This window comes from Haliotis asinina, chromosome 9 (assembly GCF_037392515.1).
Source record: "Haliotis asinina isolate JCU_RB_2024 chromosome 9, JCU_Hal_asi_v2, whole genome shotgun sequence".
NCBI lineage: Eukaryota > Metazoa > Mollusca > Gastropoda > Lepetellida > Haliotidae > Haliotis > Haliotis asinina.
In genome coordinates this window covers 49,120,825-49,148,420 of record NC_090288.1, presented here as the reverse complement: position 1 = coordinate 49,148,420, position 27,596 = coordinate 49,120,825, and the positions used below count along the sequence as shown (strand labels likewise).

General features: G+C 38.6%; 1 protein-coding gene across 1 annotated transcript; it reads right to left on the bottom strand.

Moving 5' to 3' along the window:
• Positions 1–416: 416 nt before the first annotated feature.
• On the bottom strand, positions 417–27,372 carry LOC137295695 (serine/threonine-protein kinase A-Raf-like). Its single transcript, XM_067827180.1, has 16 exons — positions 27,217–27,372; positions 20,118–20,219; positions 17,576–17,872; positions 16,869–16,972; positions 16,267–16,402; positions 15,634–15,824; positions 14,543–14,711; positions 14,078–14,123; positions 11,295–11,446; positions 10,361–10,557; positions 9,773–9,949; positions 9,344–9,390; positions 8,777–8,907; positions 7,651–7,782; positions 6,946–7,080; positions 417–5,095 (listed from the first exon to the last, which is right to left on the bottom strand). The coding sequence occupies exons 1-16, from the start codon at positions 27,319–27,321 to the stop codon at positions 4,919–4,921; spliced, it is 2,298 nt and encodes a 765-aa protein (XP_067683281.1). The 5' UTR covers positions 27,322–27,372; the 3' UTR covers positions 417–4,918.
• Between the last annotated feature and the right edge of the window lie 224 nt (positions 27,373–27,596).

Here is a 27,596-nt window from a genome sequence, read left to right as displayed (position 1 = left end):
GGGTAGTATACCACCCTTGAACATGCTATACATGTTACTGACCAGTGCTGTTTATACCACCCTTGTATATGCTATGCATGCCACTGAGGTACTGTGTATACCACATTGTAACATGCTATACATAACACTGAAGAAATGTCCATTGGACCCTTTGATATACTATACATGTCACTGATGTACTATGAACACCACCCTTGATCATGCCATACATGACACACTGAAGTAATGTGTATACCACCCTTGGACATGCAATACATGTCACTGAAGTACTGTATATTTCACCCTTGAACATGCTATACACATCATTGATGTACTGCCTATGCCACCTTTGTATATGCTACACATATCACTGAAATGTATACCACTATTGTAATCATATACATGACATTAAACACAAACAACATAAAGCAACCATATTTTTAATAATTTATTTATCATTTCAACAGAAATGTAAATTTCCAAAGAGTGAGAAGCCTCACTCCAGTCTGCAGTTGACACTACTCGAGAAGTCGGGTGTCGTCATGCCAGGCACGACTTGCCCTGATTGAAAGAGCCGAGTGACGGAGGAAACACTGAGATAGAGACAGAGATAGGCGATGCTGTGGAGGAATGAAGACCTGGAGGTGTCAGGATGAGTGAAAGGAGGAGGAAGACACATGTAACTCAGGGATTGCTAAGGCTGATACCATCATGCAGTGATTAATATGATTTAAGCCAAGTGGATCAAGCTACTTCATATTTTCCTCCTTGATAGTGACTTAGTCACTCCTGGATATATAAAAGGGTATTTTGTGAGCGAGTTGGATTTAATGCCATTTTCAAGAGTATTATAGTCATATCACAGTGTGTCAGCTCGATGTGGAGAAAATCCTGAAGTGATGCAGGTCTCAGATGTTTAGAACTTTGGGGAAACTAAAACTAGGTATCCAGTTCCAGGTCCTGACGTACAAAGCATTTGTAGTGCTACCACATTCGTAAGTATATAATAATGTATAGAATTACGTCAGGTTATAACACTACGAACACTGTGTGGATCAAGATCCATATCTGTGGTACTTTACATCGCAGCTCAGAACCTCCACTGACACATCAACGTTTGTGCTACAGCTATCACAATTCCCATACTTTATCATTGACCTAATGGCCACAGTAGCAAGGGTGCACTATGATCCAACAAACATGTTAACCATGTAGGACTCTGAGCATGCTTCAGGATGTGAATTTAGGACTTAATATGTGTGCCTAATAAGATCATTTTGTGAAATTGGGACCCAAGGGCTTGATCCACAAAGTCTTCATAATGATCATGTTGTGGGTAAGGACCTAGGACCTGATTCATAAAACATTTGTAGCAATCAACTTGTGGAATTAGGAACCAGGCTAGCTATTCTCAAAACGTTCGTAGCCCTACGAAGTTCGTAAGCCCATTCCAACACACTGGCAACGACCAAAGTTAAGAATTCTTAAGGATACGAACGTTTCGCAAATAAAAGCCCAGGGCTCTATTCACAAAGCATTTTGTACTACTACAATATCTGTAAGCCTATAATACACTATACAGTTATGACAGTTTGTAAAGCTACAAATGCTTTGAGGTAAGAACCGAGAATGATAGTCAACTTTACACCCATCAAACAGTTTCACGAGTCCACATAAACTTATATCCAGGAGTGAACTAAAAGTCATCTATTGCTTTTGATAACAACTTTGATCAATAATGCTACACAGAAGACTAAAGTAACTTAATTTAACAACCTCATTCTCGAAACTACACATACTGCTCAAAATAACTTAATGCAAAAATAACTTTTTCATATGACTATCGACAATCTGTCATGATCTAGGAACCCCAGAATTTATTCGGGTATACATATACTATTTCATGTCCGATTACGTAAAGTGACATGAAAAAAAAACTGGTTGTTCCTTAACACAGTTTAAGTAGTATATATCCACCTGTCACTAGGGCAAATCAGAATTATTCACTTACATAACCTTTCATTGTTTTCTTAAATAATTAAGAAAAATCTTCAAACTGATGCAATGGTATATCAGCCCTTTCATCCTGAGAAACTGACGAGAAAGCACTTGTTGCAGTACTGCCTGTACCCAGGATCTGAAACGCTCTAAATGCGTGCAATGTAATAATTTGGATCAATACTGATGAGATATTTCTGAACGCTGAATTCACATTACTCGTACCACATATTACCACCTACATATCACCTGAAAACACCTTTTGGCATATTTTTCTTGCACATTGTTTTGAATGAGTACGGTTTTACATCTCTTTTAGTATTCCAGCAAACATCATGGCAGGGGACACCAGAAATGGGCATCACACATTGTAACCATGTGGGAATTTGAACACAGGTCTTCAGCATGACGAGTCAACCATCAGGTTACCCTACCATCCCATATATAATTTTGTAACTCTTGAGCTGGAAACTGCATGTTTCGGAATCAAACGATACTTATAATTTTTGCCAACATTCCACGTTTTAATAAAACATTTAAATTGCTTCTGAAATTTGAAGTTGTCTCAAATTTGATCAGTTTTAATGATTTTCATAACAACATTAAATCATGGTTCAAATGAGTTATTTGCAGCCATTTAATTGCAAATGAAGTATAATATAAATACACCATGCATTAAACTGAACAGCTTTGAGAATGAGACAAACTATACCCCACTCCTCCCAAACCACACAACATTATAAGCAAACAAAAAAATCATTATCTTTCGTTACCACTTCTCAAACGAAGAATAGTCTTTTTCATAATCAAATAAAAAAAGACCTAAGGAAATGACAAATATGGAATGATATCTGATATACTGTCCAGTGATTGCTACAGAGACTTTAGTTATAAGAAATTAAGCATGTGAGTCGATTGCTTAGAGCAACATTCCAGTTATATCTGTATTTAGGAAGGGAGGCAGTTGGGTAGCCAACTGGTTAAAGCATTTGCTCGTCACACTGAAAACAGTGTTCAATTCCTCACTAGGGTACAGCACATGAAGCCCATACTTGGTGTCTCCTGACGTGATGCTGCTGTACTACAGCTAGAAGCAGCATTAAACTAAACTCACTCCCTCACTCACCCTGGGAAGTTGTGGCAGATGAAGTAAATCCTGGGCACGAGGCAGTGTGCAGGAGGGGAAACAGCAGCTGACAGAAGGTCATATGATATTTTGTTCATGAACAATAGTATTATAAGACACTGAATGTTATTTCTGTACCTTACAGGATGTCCTTAAATTGGCACATGATTCTTGCTTCAAACACATGCAGGAGTAGACAAAACAGGTTCTCATCTTGTACAATATTTTCCATCAAATAGACCATTAAAAGCATCTTCTTCATAACTTATAACTTAAGTGATGTACAATTGAGAAAGATGAATAATGTTTCTTTTCATATCAATACATGGAATGTCCTTTAAACTGGTAAAACAAGACCTCTTTTAAAGCTGTGTATTATATTGGGATTTGTGAACTCAAATCACAAGTTAAAATCATAAGATCGTGAGCATAAAATTGTCCAAAACATTCAGTAAAATGTATATACATTTGTTCATGTATTTCTGTGGGATGTAGAACTCTTGAATCCTTAACAACCAGGTCTCGGTGAGGTCTTTAGGTTGGGAGGATTTGCCTCCCTTGAGACATTGGGTAGAACTGACTACAATAGGTGTTCCCTTTCCAGAAGGAGAGGGAGAAGGCAGGCAGGCAGGCGTGCACTTGTTCACAGCTTTCTGTGAAGGCAGAACATGTCATATAAGCCTGTCCAACAACTAGTCACTTTCTGTGAAAGCTTCAGAAGAGTCTTTCTGGAGGCTTGTTGCATAAATACTAACCACCTAAAACACAGGCCGTTCCACCTGCCCTGAGCCGAGCAGGCAGGCTGGCTGGCCCAATCAGGCTTCAACATCAACAATTACAACACTTGTAATAAATTAAGGCAAAAATTTCACACTGAAAAATTATCAGTCCCCTCCCTGTTAGCTGGAGCCCTGTGGGTGCTGTCGGGATTGACCCTGAAGCCCCACCATTTCGTAAGTAACCCACCCAGAACCCTTACCAAACCCCACTCTAACCCCCATTTAACCCCACCCTACCCCACCCATTCAGTATGTGGGAAGTCATATATTTACATAAGGGAGAAGTATTTACATAATGTACACATACAACCATAAATAATTTGGCAGAGCACAGATGGACTGTTGATCAGAAAGAAGACAATCAATTGTGGTCACTCATCATCGTCATCGCTTCTGAGTTGCTTTCACTGTGTCCATCCCGTCACTCTCCCGAGCTGTATCACATACTGTTGCACTTCACACTCTCTGGCTGATGCCAGCATCAATCAACAAATCCTTCCTTCCTTGTCAGAGCAGACACCAGCAATATCGCTTCAGTTAGCACTTCAAAAGCATTTTGAACACATTATTCAAACTCAGGAGCCAATCACAAAGCAACATCATAAACATTGGCCAACAACAGTTCAATCGTGATGATTGACAACATATTTCATCTCACAGATTCATAGGTCTGCAATTGAACATATATCTGAACCAGCCCCTAAGTCGGACTTAGCGCAACCTGGGTCGGCCTCTTTCTGATGGGACAGCAAGCACCTGGAATGAGGCTACTGCATTAATGAGAAAGACATGGTAGATACAGTCCACCACCGTGCATGTGCGAGCGAGCAGGCCAGCAAGTGGGCGGCGGTCAGGCGGGCAGGGAGCCCGTCAACAGCGTGCATGTGACTGTCGAGGTCTTGTCCTACTGCCACCAGGGGGCGCTGGAAGGAGGAGATCATCTGACTGTACATGCAGCTGTCACAGGTTATCAGGTCTGTTCCGGTGGCCACAAGGTGACTGTGGCCACCAACATCACCACCGTCCACCACAGCACTCAGTAGTTTGGAAAAAATGAGAAATGTCCAAATTGACTATTAATAGGAGTCTTTGGTGATGCACACATATATTTAAATTCCATGTCAAAAGAGTCTGTTCTGTGGATGGCAGGCTCCGATTTACTTCTCTTGATCTTTGGTATAGACAAATATAAGTTCTCCAAAATGGCTAACACCTGCAACAAAGAAAAAACATCTCAATATAGACACTCACAAAACTGTTACGTCAATATAGTACATGATGCAGGTTTTTCCAGGTAAGAAAATTATAAAAAGTCTTCATAATCAAAGCACTCAAATAAACCTTCATACACTGTACACCTTTCCTTATAAACTGAAACTGACCCATGAATACATACAGCCACTTGGACAAATTTGTGAGAAGTATTTGAGTAGCTATCTCCTGAATGAATGAAGATGTATTAACCACTCTGCAATATTTCAGTAATATAGTATGACCAGAAATTGAGAATTTAAAGACTGCAAATTTTTTACATTTTTAACTCATTATTTCCATATTAAATGTGAATATTAGCAGAACATATCTCCAGATTCAAAGACAGGTGAATAGTTAGTATTCTGTCATGTCACCAGGGGCAGCAATGCAGACTTCAATACGGCAAGGCATACTACTGATCAAAGAAGTTAGAAAGTCGTGGGCCATGATGTCTCAATATCAGACCACCTCTTCTTTTATTTCAGCAATAGTTGTCAGATTTTTCTAATTGACACTTTCCTTCATAAGTCACCAAACATTTTCTGCTGGATTTACCTCAGGGCTATAGCTTTGCTGTCTATTAATGTCATATTTTGGGTTCAAAACCAGGCTTGTGAATGCATTGAACGACGATTTGGGTCACTGTCCTGGTGGGAAATCCAAAAATTTCCATAGAACACTTGAGCAGATGGAAGTAAATGTCACCTGAGAATATCTGTGTAACTGTTCACTGTTCATATTCCCTTCAAATACACAGAGGAGCTTTGCCCCTAACACAGATATGCCACCCGACACATTACATTTTGGACTGTACTTGGGGACGCTGATACAAAGGTTTGTCAGTTTGTTTGATCCAGAATTTCAATGTATTAGGAAACAACCAAACAATTTCTACGCAGCAAGTACCGGTTCAACCTTCGCTGATCTTGTTCAGGTTTCATGATCAGTGATAGAATTCCTCGACTTTTCTAAACAACCCATTGCATGCAGCCCAGTTCTGATTGTCCCCTTATAGACAGCCACAGTTCCTCTACCAATCATATCCAGCCTAAAGTGTTCTGAACTCCTTCGTTTGTTTATAGAAACAAGAATACCAAGGCGCCTCCTGTGACCTACAGTCAATTTTCTGGGCCTACCTGTGCCTCCCTGGTGCTCAATGCCACATCCATTTGCAATATTTTTCAAAACATGATAAACAGTGGACAAAGGGATGCCTGTTCTACTTGAAATCACTTTAGCTGATCTGATGTCCTTGTCATAATACTCTAAAATCAACTTCCTCTTCTCAAAGTCATCCTTCCTGAGGATTAGTGAAAATGTTGCCTGCTAGCAAATAAACAAAGAGGGATACCTCTTCACAAACGAATGAAAAAGGATTAACATAGTTGCCTCTCTAGAATGAAACCAAGCACTTGACAGCTAGTCAAGGTTGTTAACACTAGAAATCCAATTAAACATATTCCTAAATTTCTCAATAATTTCTGGTCATACTATAATAGGTGAATGTAAACATGGTAAATATCTGTGTATGTGCCTCATCAACAAGTGATATAATAAACATTCCACATCATGACAATGTAAATTAAACAAGATTACACAGCTGAACATCTCTGACAAAGTCAACTCTTTTCAATGCTTAGTTTTGTACATCAAGTCTAGACCCTAAAGGACATCAATGGACCAATTTGATGAACACAATGACTCAATCCCTTTAGGTGCCTCTAACAACACAAAACTTGAAAAGACAAGTGAACTAGCTTGAGTGAACCTGTGGTGTTCATCTTGAGTATTGAGTATTGGGTATCTTACTTGAGGGAACAAGGGCCTTGTTTCCCTGTCATAACAAACACAATCAAGAACGAGACGCTTGTAGGTCTTGGGTGTGTCTGTCCTTGCTCTTGTCATGTCTGGCCGCAGGTAGCCTTTTCCAACCATGAACAAAATCTAGGGAAAAACAGGCTTACAATAAAATATGTCAACATAACTTTCTTCATAAATAATGAGTGAGTAAGTGAGTTCAGTTTTACACCGTTTTTATAAGCAGTATTCCAGCAATATCTTGGTGGGTTATACCAGAATGGGCTCCACACATTGTACCCATGTAGGGAATCAAACCAGGGTCTTAAGCGTGATAAGTGAACACTTGAAAGAAAATATGTGGATCAGACAGGTGCTTTGTGCTGTGCTCTAAGATATTATCATGACATCAATTACAAAATCATTGTATTTCTTGTCAAGAATATCATATAATGTATACAGCAACAAATGGTTCTTGATCCAGCCTTAAATGTGATGTTTTGGAATGTAAGCGTCCATCTTCTCCCAGAAATCAATTCCTATTCCCAGACAGATCAGGAGATAAAATAACAAATATCATACGAAATTGTTTCATTCTTGTTTCAATTCTTGTTATTAACCTAGATTTGGATGCAAAATAATGAAATATAAGTATCATACAAAAATGAGCTTGAATTATACATAAATACAGTTCCTTTAGTTTTGAAAATTACTCACCTGATCCTTGTTGTTGATGTTTGCGTAAGGCAACTCCTGTGTCATGAGCTCGAAGATGACAATACCAAAGGCATAAACGTCAGACTGGAAGGTGTAGGGGTTGGCTTCCCTCATCTGTATCACCTCCGGAGCCTGATCACAGGAAGGGAGACAACTTAGGATAAATAACTTTTAAAGTGAATATGATGTGTTTTCCACTTTCTGAGATCATATGAGTACTTTGGTTCTCCATTGGATTAACTGAACTTAATGGTTGTTACTGAACAATATGAAATAACAGCTCTTGATAATGCCAACATGCCTCTGGCTCTTGACAATACTGTCCAATATGATACTGGCTGTTGGCAATATTGTCCAACATGACGTACTTGCTTTTGACAATACCCTCCAACATGATACACTAGCCCTTGACAATACTGTTCAACATGACACTGGCTCTTGACAATACTAACATGACATTGGCTCTTGACAATACTGTCTATCATGACACTGGCTCTTGATGATACTAACATGCCTCTGGCTCTTGACAATATAGTCCAACATGACACTAGCTGTTGGCAATATTGTCCAACATGACAATGGCCCTTGACAATACTTTCCAACATGCGAGTGAGTGAGTGAGTGAGTGAGTGAGTGAGTGAGTGAGTGAGTGAGTGAGTGAGTGAGTGAGTTTAAATGTATTGCCACATCGGCACTATTTCAGGCATATCGTGACGAGAACAAGTAATTTTATACATAATAATTAATGGTAAATTGTAAAAACCTTTCAGCAGAGGACAGTAAAATAAATAGGGTGTCACAGACACAAATTTAAAATTAGTAATTGGATCTAAAACAGCTTAACTACAGATGACAATCCAAAATATAAACAGGCTATATATGGCCAACAACTGAAGGAAGATCACCATACTAGGGACCATGGGGACTTACAGTACATTTGCTTCCTGCATGGACTCTAGTTCAATTTACACAATCCCTTCAGGTATTGGCAATATAGGAAACCTAGCCAAACATTAAAAAGACATGTATTCTATGATTAAAAACATGGAAAGTTTGAACTGACTTTGAATGTTTGTGGGCTTGATTACCCTCTGAGGAGGACCATCTTGTGTTACACCAGACTTACCATCCACAGAATGGATCCAGAAGGTTGCTGGAACTGATGTGACCCACTCCATCTGGTCTTCACTGTAGCCAGTCCAAAGTCTCCAATCTTTACTGTCATGTTTTCTGTTAGCACTTCTGTCAAGAATATGTCTGAGGGTGGCTAAGGAATATTTTTTGTGATATAAAGTTTCACTCTCAAATGTGTTTCATCCTTTTTCTATGGGTTAAATACACCACCAGACATACGTGGAAATCAATTGCCCTCAAGAAATCACAGACTGTAGTGAGACAATAGATACACCTGTCCATCATTCTCACTGGCATTTACACCATACATCAATATTCAAACACATGAAGATCTGGGTTAGAATTGGTCCACAGGAACCAATACATGTCATACGGGTGGTCAGGCTCACAGACTCACAGACCCCAGGCAATAGGTACCAAATATTGCAAAAATGCTGTGAATCAAACAAACATCTGCAGCATGATGACCTGACACCTTAACACCCTGAGTTGTACAAAACCCTCTTATGCTTTGGTAAATGCATGATAAATATGTGGAATGAAATTACTACAAGGATACTGTTTGTTTTCAGATCTCTGTGAATGATGTGCTTGGCATGGAGATAACTGAAAAGTAAAACAAAAGTAACAAACATCAGACAAGCATCATCAAAGGTAGCTGTTCGTCAGTCACCAAAACACTACAGCTTTATCCAACACAGCTTTACTGCAGTGAGAACACACCTGGAGGACAAGGGACACAACTCTTCAGAGTATTGCTGGATAGATGTGGCATTTCTGAGTCAATGAGATGGCTTTGATATTCCAGCAGTATCACAACAGTGGACATCATAAATGGGCATCACGCACTGTACCTGTGTGGGGAATCAAACCCTTGTCTTTAACCTTGGCTATCCCACAAACATAATATCTTATACTGACCATCACAGTAATAGGTTTACTTCATCAGTTTATGAGTGATCCACAATATAGATACTTATCTACTTACTCCATGCCCTGTGCTGTTTGTTTTGCAATCATGATGAGCTGGTCCATCCTGAACTTTGTCTCCTTCACATGTAAATGCTTGTATAGACTGTGGCCATCACACCACTGAGTGACGATGGCCAGGTGGGGCTTCGACAGGCACCCCATGAACAGCAACACATTATAATGACGGGTTTTCCTGCAATAAAAAATTCAAACGAACCATAGAGATTTTGCAACTTGTACAAAAACCATACTCATATCTAGAATTCAACATGGTGCACGCAGAACCAGAGCATGACAGTGTGATGACAAACCAAACATTACAATCAGGACAAAAATGGGTGAGGATCCTGATATTTACAGGGGACATAACTGTGCAGTAATTGCTGCATCTGGGCACTCCAGCCCTTACTGGACTACAGTCTGACTCTCTTGTTGAAGGAGAACCAGGTCCCTCATTCACAAAACATTCGTAGCCCTCAGAATTCTTATCTTTGATCGTACCCAATATGCTAAGAATGGGCTTAAGAAGGTTGTAGGGCTGCAAACATGTTGAGAATATAGCTAACCAGCAGTAGCTAACATGAAACACATATACACTGCCTACCTCAGCACTCCAACTTCATTCTTGAAAGCCAGCAACTGGGCTGGAGTGGGATCCGTGACATTCAGCTTCTTCACAGCTACTGGACCATGCCAGTGACCTTTATACACAGTTCCAAATGACCCCGATCCAATTCGTTGATCATAAACAATTTCATCATTAGGAATCTCCCAGTCCTCATTGGAATCTCGTCTCGGTCTCTGCAATCAACCAATAATGTGAGGCATGTAATTTACAGAAAATTAGAGCTTGTCCTGAATTTGGTATCTACATATGAAGAACGTATCTACAGCCTTGTTTAAAATGAGCTACCCACGAACAGCTACATATAACTGAAACACTCAATACCATCTTGAACAAAAATTATTAAAATGACCCAAAGGAGAATACGCTTGTTGGTACTGACTTGTTTTTATAAAAAGGAACTGCCTGCAGAAAATATGAAATGCACAGAAACATAAAATCCATACCTGAACAAACAATCTTAGACTCCTATGCTAAGGATCCCTATATTTAGATTAAAACACTACATTACAGGTTGTTCAGCTAGACTTTATCAAGCGAACACTAATGCATTGCGTGACCATGTCACAACTGGTTGGCTCTATTATTGTGAAGGGGTTCACCTTTGACAGGTGACTGCCAACATGTCTGAACAGGCGAGAGAAGGTCGCCGTTTGACATCTAAGTGTTGAGAAATCATCAGCAATGTCCTAACTTTCTTTATGCAATTAGCTACAGATGGTGTATTGTTTCCTATTCGGGCTTTTAGGCAGCGAGCTCCCCTATTTAATGAAGTTAACTCGACCAGCTGTTTGTGCCATTTGACCTCCCTGGTCATGGTCATGCATTTGTAGAGTAGCTCAGGTCAAGCTGAACAACCTGTAGCAAACCAACAGTACACTGGATTGCTGAAATCTGATGACATGAATCATACCCGACTCTTCCCTGGGTCTGTCTCCACTGACTTGGCTCTTGGCCGCACATGTTTGGATGTGCTGGTAGGAGAGGACTGAGCGCTTTTTGTGGGACTATTGCTAGGACTCTGCGAGTGACCTCCAGGCAGAGTCAAAGTGTTTAAATGCTGACCTGCAAATGACATCACATTACTGATCCCTAGTCACAGAACATGGAGTCAAAACAACTGACACTAAGAGGGAATATGATGTGTGGCTCTTTAGATGAAAATTCAAGCAAAGTTCCCAGCAATAATTACAGACAGACAAATAATACAACAGGACTTTAAAATAATGTAACAAAAGAAATCTCAATGTAATTTTATCCACTAGAAAACAGAAAATAACGAAGATAAGAAAACAGTGGACATAGTGGATCATTAGCTGCAATAAGAGTATCCCTGTGCAACAAATGCAACACGATTCAATTCTTAAGACACATCCCTTGAAACACCAATAAATACATTTTAGATCATGCAACATTACAGTTTGGAAACAGGACTGGGAAAGACTTGTCCGCAACTGCATTGAGCAATTGTGGCAAAACACACATACTCTCCTGATGATTCCTAAACAACAGGAACATAGAAAGTTGCTAAATCAAACATATGAATGGACATATCTGAAACTAGGTCTTAGGAAGTGAATCGTGTATTTTTCATGGGACTATCATTCATGTACATTATGGCTGGGCTGTTTCAGCCATATGTTCTAAATTAAGAGTCACTATGGAAGGCACTACAGGACAGGGTCGGTCTGTCTTCTTTAAGTCAAATTAATATAGTTCATAAACAGTGAGTTTAGTTTTATGCCGCTTTGAGCAAAATTCCAGCAATAGGGTTTACACATTGTACCCCTGTGGGGGAAAAAAACAGCGTTTAGTTTTATGCCGCTCAGTAATAACCCGGACAATCCAGTGATCAACAGCAGGAGCGCCGATGGGAACCGATGACATGTGTCAACCAAGGCAGCTTGCCTGAGCAGCCAATCCTGTTAGTTGCCTCTTGTGACAAGCATGGGTTACTGAAGATTAACATTCTAACCCGGACCTTCACGTGTAGTGGGGAATCGAAAGCTGGTCTAGTTGATAAGGAAGAGCCCTGGGATACCATTACTGCAGCTGGTGTCTTACAAATAGCAAGTGTTTACTAGTCAACAAACTGTGGCGAATTTAACAACAGTGTAAACAAATGGGGTGGAACACAACAGCGGTCAGAGAGTGGTAGACAGCAGGTGCTGGAAGGCAAGCAATGGGAACACTATGCAGTGAGGGGGAAGGGGTATCACAACATCTGACTGGAAGTCACTAAGTCATCAGACCATACAAGCAGCTCCTCAACAAGCTGAATACTACACAGTCAGGTATCTCATAGGCACGAACACTGTAATCTTGTCTCATTATTTGCATTGTCCACAGCTGGATTTATTCATGTAACGTTTGCACAATGAAGCCTAATCATATTTAAGCTACATTTTAAAAAAATATTGTTTTTTCCAGACTTTTCTGAAGTTATGTCTCGCCTGAAGGACCAGGGGTGATGCATTATTAGGGCACCCTTACTTACCCTTGATTAAAGAACTTTAGTGTCTATATGTTTTGACACGAAATACAACATTTAACATCTTTCAGTCAATGGATCAGGTAGTTCATTATCATGTCAACTAGTTGAGGAACTGCTTTGAAAACAAAACCTACATCAACACCTAAAAGAAACACATGGTCATGTCTGTATTCAGTAAATAAGGCGATATCATGCCACTTGACATGTACATAGATGTAAATGTTTAATCTCAACATTCAAAGCAACAACATTTTTTATCGTATTTCACAAGTTCATTAATGGAAAGTTCTATATATCTACAGTATGTTATGGATCACAGATTCACACACTGGGAGGGACTATATCTAAATAACATCTCAATTGTGTTTTCTGGGACTGTCACTGTCAAACCAAGTCAGTATATTAGTTGAAACTGCAGTGCATAAAAAACACATCCCCAAATGGGAGATAACTCATGCCTACTCTCACCAACTACCCCTTTCTGCCCGGGGCCAAAGAAGTAATGTTTATATGATGGAGCACTGCTATCACTAGCATGGCGTTTATCTTTATACTGGGTATATCTGATTGGTACAGCATGGCCCCTGCTGCTTTGAGCATCTGGAAATTCAATTTGGTTTACTACAAATATTGGATCTTTGGAATCTGACTACAAAATATCCAACATAATTTAGTCATAAAACTTGAGAAGGTACTGCTGGGTAGTTCCTTCAAATGGTGTAAATCATGGATAATATCATACCAGTGAAACAAAGTAAGTGACTGTGATATTTGGTTTTAAAGCTAGTGAACTGCATTCAAGTTATGCTGTCATGTTGGTGTCGTGGTGGAGTGAGTGCATATAGTTCAACGCCACATCAGCAATTCTGTAGCTGTTTGTGGTCTGTCTCATGAGGGAAGAGAGAGTACTCAGACTCCTAGTACGAGTTTATTTCTCTGGCCAAGCCCACAAAGCAGAAATCTTAGTCAGGGTGAAGATGGGACTCACACCCATAATCACAGACTTCTGATAAAACTGTATATCACACAGCCCGTAACGACTTGGGCCACACAAGCTCTCCAGAGAATGCGTCCCTCATGGCAATAACCACTTTCATGTAACAAAACACCATACTCTAAGGATGTATGAAGTATTTATGACTTCAACAAAAGGATTACCCACAACAAACATCAGCAAATGTTAAACAAGGAGATCACGCTACCTTGATGCGATCTGGATCCAAGTGCTCCAAGTCTTCTACTGAAATCCTGTAAATAATGAACAGAGATAATAACTCCCAAACATGATTCAGGGTAATGGGAACATGAAGCATTGCAATCAAGAATCACCAGCCAAACATACATCAGTCTAAGGTACAATATCACATGTCCAGTGAAATCAGAAACTAACATGCCTAACACAACACAAATAATTCCCAACCATCATATTAACTGTAGATCCATAGACACTTGGCTGAAATAGTGGCTTAATCTCTCAAATATACTTATATTCTACAAAAATAATTACAAAAATTCAATTTTGTCCTGTATGGTAAAAAATAAACTGATGAAATGAACAAGAAACGTGAAGTTACGCATCTTCTCTATCAGTAACCATTCAGATGTTTCTTATTTAAGACAAGGATTAACTGGTTGAAAAATGTACAATCTTTTTCTGTACTACTCACCTGCTCTCCATGATCGACTAGATTTACACAGACATTTGGAGCTGATGTTGACCGCTCCCTTTGTCCCAGCTGTGGAGCTGGAGCCCGACTACGATGACCTGTTCTAGGAGATGGCAAACCCTGGTTTCTCCGTGTGCTTCTACTGCGCTGTTCTTCTTCTACTAATATTCTGCAAGTATTATCAGATGCACATGGTGAGCACATGGTGAACACATGAAGAGCACATGGTGAGCACATGATGCCTGATTGCACACATGACAGAGTGGGTTCAGCAAGAAAACTTGGACCTCTATGTGGTTGCAACTTCAGTAAAAAGTGAACACAACCTCGAGACAACAGGTTAGGGCAACAAAGTCAATGAGTTTAGTTTTATGCAATTTTAAGCATTATTCCAGCAATACCACTGCAGTGACACCAGAAATAGTCTTCATACATTGTGCCCATGTCGGGAATTGAACCCAAGTCTTTGGTGTGACAAGCAAATGCTTTATCCAGTAGTATACCCCCCTGCCCTTGGGTAACAAATCTGTAAATTGGGGGACACTCATTCCGTAACATTTTCACAAAGCGATCAAGGTGCTATGACTGTCACAGGTCAACATGAAAGCAAGGAAATAGGATCCTCTTACCACTAAGAATCCTTTGTGGAAGTGGCTTGTTGATGGGTCTATCCCAATTGTAACATGTTGAAGTTACTTGTTGGGTTGACCATAGAGGGAGGAAAACAACTCTTGCCATAGCGATAATCTATTGCAACATACTACTGTGACAGCAATAGCCAGTTATGACTAACTACTGCAAAAGTTTCTCTCTCATATTCTCCTTGAATTGTCTCATTTGAAGTCATTTCCCAAATGAATATACAGTTTATATGAAATAAAAATGAGCTAAAGTAGAGTTAGTCTCTTATAATAACGGACAATTAACAATAATCCCATATTATGAGGTATCTTGTTTAAGAGGTAATACATTTTTGTTTCTATCATCACCTAATTGCTATCGGAGACAGAACAACTGCAATCCATCGATAGCTTGATGCATCGTTACAAACTAGGTTACATTTTACAAACACTGTGATAAGCTGTACATACTGTCTCATTTGTTCCCGTGATCCTTCTCGCTGAGCACGGAAGTAGTACTCAAGGTCACCCTGACATGTCCGCGGGACCTTCTCCTCACATCGCTGATGAAACTTGAGGCCACATGTCTGACAACGGATGCCTTGAAACAACAGGTTGCGGCACATATCACAGAAAGTCAGCGAGAAAAACGTCTTGCGACCCTGCAAATAACAACACAAATATAACATAAAGGAACAAGAGAAAGAACTGCTTGAATTATTGATATTACATGATAACAGAGACACACAAAACATTCATTCTATGTATGATAATGTTACTTCTTGGTGACCATAACTTGCTTGAAGAAAATGTTCATATATGAATTATCTGCTTTGTTAAGATATATTCCTCTTCTCATTCTTGGCTTGGATTGGATACCCCCAAAACCAATAAAAACACTTCTTTCCAGAAAAAATCATAAATATGGTCGTTACAAGTGATTGACTTATCACAACTAAGGAATCCAATTCACAAAGTCTACGATATGATTCACCTAAAAATGCTAGTGAATGATAACAGCCCTTGTGAACATAACTGGAATACATTCCAACTTAAAATCAGGAAGGTGTTCCAAGTCAAGTCTGTCCTTGAATATTTACTTACAAAGTTATGTGAAAGGATAACAGCCCGTGTTGTGTTTCGCTGGGCAACAGTCAAGTCCTCTTCACTTTCCATCAACTCAATTGTCACTTCCTGTCCGGCCAGCTCAGCCATGTCTGTATTCCACGTCAGCGGAATCCTGACCAATGAAAATCAGTGAAAAGATACAACATGCTTATATTCAACTGAAAAATTTCAATTACATAGGAATTCATTAAATACAGTCTCTGTTACAGTTAAGCTGTTATATACAATTGTTCTACATGTCACATAAACTTACATGAGAGCAATGGGAATTTCAGTGTTCTTCTACATCTCGCACACATATTAAGATACAGAAACATGGACCTCTTAGAGGTCTAACCCAATCTTTTCCTTCATCTCTTACCTCAAAGTATTAATCAGCAACAGAAATTGGTGCAGTTTTCAAGAGGACCATTATTTTCCTAATCTCATACTGATTTTTGTTTTCATCCTGAAATCCTTAGAAATTCATAAAAACCTGAACTTTCTATCCAATCACCAAATCATCATTTTTAGCAACAGATGCAAAGCTTATCACAGCTATCCATGCTCAACAAAAAGAAAAAGGTGTTCAAAGTTACCTTGTTTTATGACGAAAGACTTGGCATTTGTTGGGATCGAGTCCTCTTCTACGCATTGATTTGTACAACCCATCTCTTAATGTTACACTAGGCGTTGCATTCACCTAAAAACAGAAAATAACCACAGTAGGACAATTGAAACAATCATTTATCAAAAACATTTGTTTTCTACGGCTCAGGCATATTTATATACCAAGCTGTTCTACCTGCCATAGGCAAGTCAACATGAAATGTCTACTTCCCTGCTCTAATTTTCAACTTGTCCTGATAAACTACAGAAAAAGGGTTGACACACACAATCATGTGACAAGGCACATTGACTATCATTGGTCAGGCTATGACAATTTGGCCAGTACATCAAAACTTTCATTTCTTATTTTTATTGACATATTTTGTTCTTGTCCACTGTCTATTTCTCCTATTTTCTATTGCAGCAGGCAGTAAATAATTATGTTGATTGTTCGGGCAAACAAAAAGTAGTCAACAACCAAGATCAATGGTGTCCAGACAACCAAATCTGTGGCCAAGTACAGAAAATGGAAAAAAATGGTGATCTGGCTTCATATTGGAAGAAGTGTCTAATCTAAGATTCTTTACATTCTTCCATTCCATTCCATATCCATCAGAACATTAAACAACCTTCTACTACAGGAGACCACTACCATTACAGTCACCTAACTATGTATCATGTAAGGGAGACAACTCACAGTTGACACCATGTTGTCTGGTAGATATGCCTTGATGTGTTTGGTGTGTCCGACAGGGGAGCGAAGAGGGAGTTGAGGACTCCGCTGTCCTGTGTTCATTGACCATAAGTTGCCAGAGCTGTTGTTAGGGGTGAGGGGCCCTGGGGACAGGACAGGTGGTTCTGGTTCTGCTGCGGCACCAGCAGGTTCTGGAGAAGGGGTGGGGGGAGGCGTGGCACGCCCAATACTCATTTGTTCCAAGAGCTTCTGTTCTCGGGTCTGTAATTCATGGATTTTGTTTGCAAGCTCTTCATATTCCTGAAAGTAATGTAAAATACACATATAAATAACTTCAAGCATTCAATTGATTAGAAATGACTAATGTTTCAAATGTGACATATTTTCATACAGCTGGGCAGTTCAGGCCAAAGCATATCTATTTTCAAATTTTTCTGTGTCAAAATGAGAGTGAGTGAGGTTAGTTTTATGCCGCTTTAGCAATATTCCAGCAACATCACAGCGGGGGACACCAGAAACTGGGCTTCACACATTGTACCCATGTGGGGAATCAAACCCGTGTCTTCGGTGTGAGGAGCGAACGCTTTAACCAGTAAGCTACCCCACTGCCCAGTTTCAAAATGTGAAGAGGGAGACAATTAAAACAAAATTTCAAGAAGACTGTATACAAAATCTGTTGACTGTATTGTATATGATTATGTTATTGTTATTTAAAGGTCACATGCAATGCTAAACACAACTTTGCAGATTCTGATTCCTTTTGGTATGGGGACTTACAGTAAGAAGTAACAAAAAGATGCAAATTCAGTTTTGTACAGGTGGAAATAAAATGTGATTTTAAAAATCCAGCAAAATCAAAATTCAAATGATTCACTAATTTTCCTCCAGTACTGTGCTGCACTGCGCCTATAGTACAGTTGAACTGAGAGGGGCAACTCAAGGGCTTATCACTGCGGTCGAAGTTGGAGAACAAGAGATGTTTCTTGTGATTACAAGCATCTTGAGTCTGCAGTAATAAAAATACGGGTCCCATGGCCGCTAATGTGCAAACCAAGTTATCAAGAAAGTGTAGCAAGAGAAATACTAATTTCATTGTTAAAAATTCCCAGCTTGAAATTTGAAATGTTTTGATTCATGTCTATGGAAACATTGAAAAAACATGCTGACTGTGATAAGCAGTGACATACTTGTGACAACCAAGTCAGCGAGTCTGACCATCCAATCATACTACTCGCCTCTTAAGACAAGCATGGGTTACTGAAGACCAGCTGTAACCCGGATCTAAACCATGGTAAAATAGCTCAAGAAAACTGACTGACTATGGCTCTGTGATTTGTTTAAGAGTAATGCTAAGCCAAACAGACTAAAATCTTCACCACAGTCGTTGATCTCTACACCCCAACTTATTCAGTTTCACACAAACAGTGATATCCATAATCACAACTTCAAGAATTAGTAATGGCAATGCTTCATCCAGGATATCGGACTTCACAAAGGAAAGGACTAATCTTGAAAACTAGGTAAAAGAAACCGATTTTGACATGATCATTACAACAGAAGTCCAGTCATAGTTTTATCTTGAAGTACTTCTGCAAGAAGTCTATGCCAGCTCGATTACCAAGTGTATAACATATAAACCCGATAATGATAGATACGTTTAACTAGTACCTCTAAATCTTTGTATCAAAAATGAAATATCCTTGAGTCATCTAAAACTTTTCTCACTCAAAAGAGTTTTGATTGGGGTACTATTTGCTCTTTTATGACATTCTGATTAAAAACTGTGGCTAATGCTGAAAACATTATCACAAAAGACTTGAGATGGAACACCTGCATAATATGACTGAAAAAGCCCATGAACATTTCACATTTCAGTGAAAGCTACCTTCACATGTACAATATTGGGAAACCAAAGATCATAATATATGGATCTTGGATTCAAATACATGGGCAGCCGATCCAGGCGAGGTTATAGGTCTTTTAAACCATGAAAGTTGAAGTAAAAATACTGTTACAGACAATGATTCAAGCACAATAGAAGATAATGTCAAAGGAACACTGCTCAACCAGAGGGACATAACTCTGTCATAAACACATCACCAGTTAACTCACTGATATCTGATAACTCACTGACATGGACACTAATTTTATAAACACAGCACAAAGGTATCCTTGATTTAACAAGACAAGACATATATAACTCTGACAAGCCATTGGTCAGACCTATCTTTGACACCTTGGTGTAAAAGTTCTTTAAAAGGCTTCGGTTCAGGGAGCACAAAGTTCTGTACGCAGAACAGTCACACACACACAAAAACTACCGACAATCACTGCCTAAAAACTACTATCATATAAAGAGAAATATTCAAATTTATGGATGTTAACTTCTATATTTTGAGGAACCCATGTTTCCTTCATCTTGCCTCTATGTGCATCGCTTCTAAATGCCTTCCAAAGACTTTACACAACCAAATAATCGGATTTCTGCCTATAATTGAGGGAGTACATTTCCCATTCAGGGTGGCGTTTAGACAGACAGACTTACCTTAATATACATAGGAGGGGGGTGCTGATGTCGGCCAAACTCAGCATTCATTTCCTCCAACTTTTGCCGAGTGACTTCAATAACTTTCTGTATGTTTTCAATCTGTGAGTGAAACAGAGAATGGATTAAGAAAAGCTGAGAATAGAGCAAGAAGACATGATTTATAAATATGAGACAATCGATGAGATGAGTTTCAAACAATGTACCCATGTGGAGAATCTAACCAGTGTTAGACTTCCTTACTGCCCCTATAAGCCTCCAGATTGCCTAAAATATGATATGCATCATGATCCAACAAGATGTGTCAAAGAGTTTTTCCATATATTCTGCTCATCCCTACAAAAATGGTTTGGTTTTGGTCTGTGTGTGTACATATTATTCTTTTCTCCATTCTCCATAATACATTCTTAGGAGTGCTACTTTTGTTTGTTAGAAATTGCCCTCTAATATACTTTGGTTTGCAGTGAATAAAAAATATAAACATAACATTGAGCAATATCTTGAATTTATCAAGGTTCCAGACCAAGTGTCCTTGGACCATTCATAGGTCATGTCATAAGTGAAATAATAAATCATGACACTGTCTGAAAAACTAAATTTCAGTATGTCATGCAACGTGCCACTGACTTGGAACTGAATGTCAGCTTCTGAGACAATAAATGGAGGTCTGAAAATAATAAGAGTTTGGATGAGTCAATCTAGTGATCAACAGTATGACCATATATCTGCACAACTGGGAACCAGTAACGTGTCAACCAAGTCAGCGAGTCTGACCACATGATTCCATAAGTTGCCTCTTACAACAGACATAGTTACTTTTTGTGGCAAGCATGGGCTGCTGAAGACCTATTTTATCCCTGATCTTCACAGGCAATAAATGATAATGAAATAATTCTTTAGACAATTAGTCTAAGCCAACTCTCAGCTCACAAACATCCTGTTACCAGTCACATCTAAACAACTTTTCACTAAATTTGACTGATCAAGGAAGAACTTACAAGATGTGGCCATTAGCCAATCAGGAAGCAGCTTTCTCAAACTAGTCATACACTAGTATCCCACTGGACACTATTCAAGACCCTTTGAAAACATTTTGATAAATTATGTGTTTGATATTCTGGAATGTTTAACACATGTTCATGTCAGTTCTTTCCAACAGCTATGCAAAGTTTCTATCTTCCAAGTGACGATGATTTTCAGTGCTCCAGATAAGCTTTTATCCAACTCGGGTATTCTACCCATGGTGTCTGTTATGAATGGGTACTACTGATCTTCATTGGGTGCTCAAATTTTCCAATACCCACCCTTTTTAAGACTTAACTGTGTTTCCATGATTGCTCCTTTCTGTAATTCACAAAGCGTACAGTTACACAGTAAAGTTCAATCAATAACATACCTGATCCACTCTTGACAGTTAGCTACTTTCTGTTACCGATTTATTCTTTACAGAGAAGTCAAGGTTAATAAGTCAACAAGTTAACAAAAGTGTTTCTATACTTTCCTTTGCGTATTTGAGAAGCTACAGATATATTTAAGTGTGTATTCTAGAAATTGCAATGGGTATTTTATGCAGATTAAAGCAGCTTATCTGGACTTCTAAATGTTGACAGAATCAGTGTGTTGGTTGGAAAATCCTGTGTAACGTGTCTTTCGGTTGCATGATATGAACACATGTAACTGTCACATTCCCTGGTCTGGCTCGCGACGTTCAGGTTGGGCAGATGAAAGGTCAGTAAGACAGAACCTGTAGCAGGATATCCTCAGATGTTTGTTTGGCAGTAGTGAGATTGTCTGGTGGTGTAATTTCTCAAACAACATGCAATGTTTCCAGCCTCAGGAGGCAAACACACTTCATAAACTAATAATCACACATCCTTAACTGACATAATTTTCAGAAACTTTGACTTTATCAATTTAAAACTTTTAAACATGTTAAATGCAGGACCAATTTGTGGTCTCCTCCTTTGACCTTTCCATACCATATACCAAAAACATTTCCCTGAATCTCATTTCACAAAGAAACTGTAGAACTACAGCTGTTGTAGGCCAGAGTGAGGGGTGGTTGGGTTGGGTAGCCAAGAGGATAAGGTGTTTGCCCAAGACCTGGGTTCAATTCCCCACATGGGTGCAATGTATCAAGCTCATTCTGGTTTACCCTGCAACAACATTGCCAGAATATTGCTAGGCAAAGGATTAGTCTCTAAATATATACAATTTTGATAGTAAGAAGCAAACCCATTTTAACTGAAAACAAGCCCTAGGGAGACAAGTACGTGAGGAAATCTAGATTTGCTTCATTTAAGGCTTTAGCACTGCAGAGAAGGCTCGTCAGCAGGCAAAATAATGTGGTTCAGGGACTGAGAGAAGGACTTGCATATTGTTAAAAGCGGTGTAAAACCAATCTGTCTCACTCACTCACACATGTCCAATGCCCAGGACAATGTCTGAAAAGTGCATGGTATGTTAATCTCTAATGTCAATAACCTGGTTAAATTAAACCTAATTCATGCTGTGCCTTAAGAAGGACAATTTCTCTGACCTTGACTGAGCAATATTCCAGTAACATCACGGCAGGGGACAGTAGAAATGGTCTTCACACACTGTACCCATATGGGATTCGTACCTGGGTCCCTGGCGTGACGAGCCAACTTTATAACCGCTAGGGTACCCAAGCGCCCTGACCTTGAATGAAGGCCACTTAAAAACCATACCACTTCCCTGCTCCAGCTAGATGGTCTTCGCATGTGTACAAACTCAGATTCTACTTCAGTAAACCCAATGTCAGTTACTATGAGCACACTCCATTTCACAGAGATTTACGACAGATGTTGCGAAATTTCTTAGCAGATCCATAGAGGGGCACATAAAATGCAAGTACTTTTTGCATACATTCCAATCAAGTAACAATGAGTTATCACTGCAACCTCTTTGAGAGGCATTTTAGAAGTTGTATTGGTGAAGGAAAACCAAGTTCTATGGATAGTCAACTTCCTTATTGAAATATGTGCACTGATTGCAAAAGTTTATCACTTTATTTGCTACTACCAGGGTGATGGCATTATTGGCAATTTAATTTCTGCAACAATGTGATGATCATGATACTCAATACAGTAACAGCATCTGTATTACAACAACAATACAACACAGTATCAATAATGATGTTTAATAGAGTGTCTGGAACCCTCATTTTGTTGTCCAGGACCCCTGTAAACTAAGAGCATGAGTCAATGGGATCTTCAAATAGAGGACTCTGATATGAAATACATATTGTACACAACCTTTAGAGTGAATCTGATCCACAAGATCATGTTCAAATAATAAGATTCCTGGATGTGTACAACTAACAAAATATAAGAAAAAAAAGATTATTTTAGTGAAAATGGGACAAAGGGGCATGGTAGGCAAGCTGGTTAAATTGCCTGGCTAGTGATCAAGCGAGCTTGTGGTGTCAGGATTGAGCGGACTTGTGACTAGTTGTAAAAGCCTTGCAGTCAACTTGTGTGTATTGTCACAACACACAGCGTTTAGTACACAATCCTATGCACTTAAAAGAACCCACAAATCCATTGGCAGATGGTGGGCACATGAATATGTGCAAACACCTAGTTGCGGGTGCAGCAACATGCAGTATACTTGGACAAAATACTGTGACAATGTGTCCCAGTCCACTCAGCTGGGAATGGGTACCTCATAAGGATGAGAAAGCTGCCATAACTCAGTGCGTCTATTTGGTGCAAGAGTATACGATTCAAAGGGAGTTGAAAGTGATAATACAATGTGCTGTTGAGATTGACATCCAATGATCGAGGGAAAAAATACCAGTGTCTTGAGTATATACTAGCTGCATGGATATGCAAGCTATATGAATATCCAATAATAAGTAAGAAAGGGCTTTCAGCAAAATCATTGTTTTCAAACTTGCATTTTCACGTGTCAAACATGTTGAGTGATTTGAGCACCAATACTCTATTGGTGAGCTCACAAGACAATTCCGTTGGCTGTGATTGGTTGTTTCTGAACAACATGAGTTTGACAACAATTCACATGTCAAACTTGAGTTTGACCACATTGAATGTTGGATGTAAAGTTAGTGAGAATAGAGCCTATTCCTATTTCTCAACAACATTTTGACAACTCTTGAAATTGTTGTTAGGGGTGAGTAGTTCACTCTCAAACTCAAGTTTGACAACATGTATTGTCAAACTTCAGGTCTGCAGTATAAAGGTCACTTTAGTACCATAGACCTCAACAACAAACGCTTCATGTATTAATTGTTTTTGACTACTCAATGTGTCAAACATTCACTGGGATATAAACAAAAAAACATATATCATGTTGTTGAAATGTCTGAGAACTGTGCAGGTTTTCTGAAAGTGTGGGGATGAGTAATATGTTTGTAACCAGAAATGTTCAATGGTTGATGGAATGATCAATGACCCATGCGATAGAAGCAGTGTGACATAAAATCTGATTACACAACCAGTTAATCCACAAAAAATATTTCTGAGGAGAATCATGCCATCTCTGATTGACATATGGCTTAACCTCAATTAACCTCATAACATGCTGTTAAACAGACAGAGCATCTTTGAATGAGTAACGTTAGTCGTATAACACAATTTTTGTCAGAAATGGGCTCTACAGAAATCACATGCTGTTCTTGATGTACGAACAGAGTGAGACAGTGAGGTTTCACACCATTTTAGTAATATTAGCAGGACCACACCAGAAGTAGGCTTCACACGTAGGTGAAAAAACAATCGACAAACAGGCCCCAGAACAGCCTTAGTAAAAAGAGGCCCAGGAGACTAAACTTAGCAATATGAATCAAAAACAAGATCACAGACGAAGTGATGGAAACCTACACAATGAACCATAACACCTCAGCCCCCATCCCATTCATCAGCAACACATCACTTACATTCTGAAACAACAAACATCCTGATCCATCAATTGATGTTAGCAAAAGTTTCAAAGTAAAACCAGATGTACAATGCTAGAACTAATTTAAAGTATTATTATTGCCTGAAGCTTTATATTTAATGTCCAGAAAGGAAATTTAAAAAAAATATCATTAGTACATGTTAACAAATATTCAAATGCTAGTGTTTGTCCAAAGCTATCAAATTAGTAGAAACCTCTGCTAATTTAGTTCCTGGGTTGGTTAAGAAAATACAGATGACAGTTCTCAAATATGAAGTCTCATTCATATCCACAAGTCTGTCCACGCCATTCTAAACAAAGTCTGAACTATTCAGCTAAGGCAAATTCACGACCATAAACATAACACATCTTCAGATACAAAAGCTACATCTCAGAAACTTTTGGGTTTACAGAATGTGTATAGCATTAAGAGGAAGCCATAGTTTCACTGTTGAACAGGCACAGGGGAAAAGTTCATTCATTCACAAGCAGGAAACTTCTACCCATTGGCTCTTTACATAAGGTGATCAGATCATCCAATGCTGACATCCTAAACAAGAAGCCTTGCAAATGACATCAAATGTGACTTCATGTGCATTACTGCACTGATTGTACCACAAATATACCACATTTTCAAATTAATATTACTTTCCTACATGAAAAAAAATCATTTTCCTATATCAAATCAAGTCTGTGAAAAAACAAACCAATATGACATTCTGAATTACAACAAACTGGAATGAGAAAATATACCCTGTTCACAGGAAAAACTGATTTAGCTTTGAAAAATGTTACAAACTACTTCATAAGTCTAAAGTTTATACAAATTGATTTCACAATTCTGAAAAAACATACACTCTGTAATATTGATAACCTGATAAGACAATAAAGAACCAGTTAAGGTTAGCATCTTTCAGGCTGAGAATGAGAAGAAAATGTCATTCTTTTCTTGAAAAAATCTCATTTGTCACAAGAATATATAACAGTGGTATTCAAGTTCTCAGTTTTTACTGGTAAGGTACTTTACACATGATTTACAAGGTTTATAGTAGTTACAATCCTAGATACTGAATCATTGTTCTAAACATGTCTTAGAGGTTCTTTTGAAATATATACATACTAACATAACACATTCAAAATGTCCTTGCAAACAAAAAAATAATTTATCTTCTGCCATATGTCTGCAGCAAAACACATATCCACCATGTAATCAAATGTTACTAAAGAATCAAAAGTATTTACTTTTGAAATTATGTCCTTTTATCAGGCATATTATCACAATTATTAAAACATCATAAATGTATGTGACAAGTATAATGAAGTAACAAAGGACAAAACAATGCAATAATGTCAATTTCCAAATGCAAGGAAACAATGTAAACATAAACACCAAGTCTAGGGCACAATCCAGTAAGTGTTTGATAGAAAAAAACCAAAACAGCTCTTAATGAAACTAAGACAAGAAAATGTTGTTATGCTAGGGTTTTACAGACACAAACGCAGCCCCTACCTGGTCTTTAGAATACATAAGAATGTTTGTGACAAAAATTAACTGTTTTAGAAATTTGGACAGGTCAGAACACGATAAAAATTAACATACTACCCAATTTGACACTATATGAAGTAATTCAATCTCACACATTAATATTCACTATACACCTGTCGTCACTATCACTTATTTAGTAATGAAATGTATTTTTCTAAACCTGTAAAGATCTAGAAATCTGGATCACAAATGCTTTTAGAGTGTCGTCATACCAAATTCTGTCAGTAAACTGTAACAGAGCTAACTGACATTCAACATTCGAAAATAAGCTTATTGAGATATTTTTAGCCACTTTGATTGTTGATGAGTATTACTTCAACTTTAGACAGGCTACTGTCGAGTAAGATTTGCACAAAGCTAAGTCTATCTACTCGTTAATCTAATCTAGATATTACCATAAAATGAAAACCAAACATGGAACCAAACACGTCAAGTTAACTGATAACAGGCTACCTGGAAATTAATGACAATGACACACACAATTACTACCTAAACAATAACAGTTTCTATTTTATTTTCAGAAATTTGCATTTATGCCACTGAAACACTGGAATAAAATGCACGCAATTGGGGAAATCAGGTCATCATTTTAACTCCAACACAATTTTTCGAGTAAATAAGAGATTGTACCTCATCTTGAAGGTTTCCAGTAGTGTAAGCATCTTCCTCCCGTGGCCCTATGGTGAAACTTGTATTAATATCTCCGTTCATAGTCGGTTGTTGCACGACCGCCATCTTACATGCTTTGACGATATGCTCACGTGACCTCCTAAATTATCACTCAGTCTCGCGTTACTTCGACGCAGCTGTGAGATCAGCGCTTGCGTAGATGTTTATTTATCAGAAAATATTTGATGCCGTTTCATGCATTGTCAGTCATATTTAGCCTAATTTGGTCGTAAATAAAACATAATATACAGCTTTGGCGATATGGCGAATAAAGGCTAAATAAATTCGCGTTTTCACATAATTATGAGAGTATGACTGATGTCATAATATATTTAATGTGC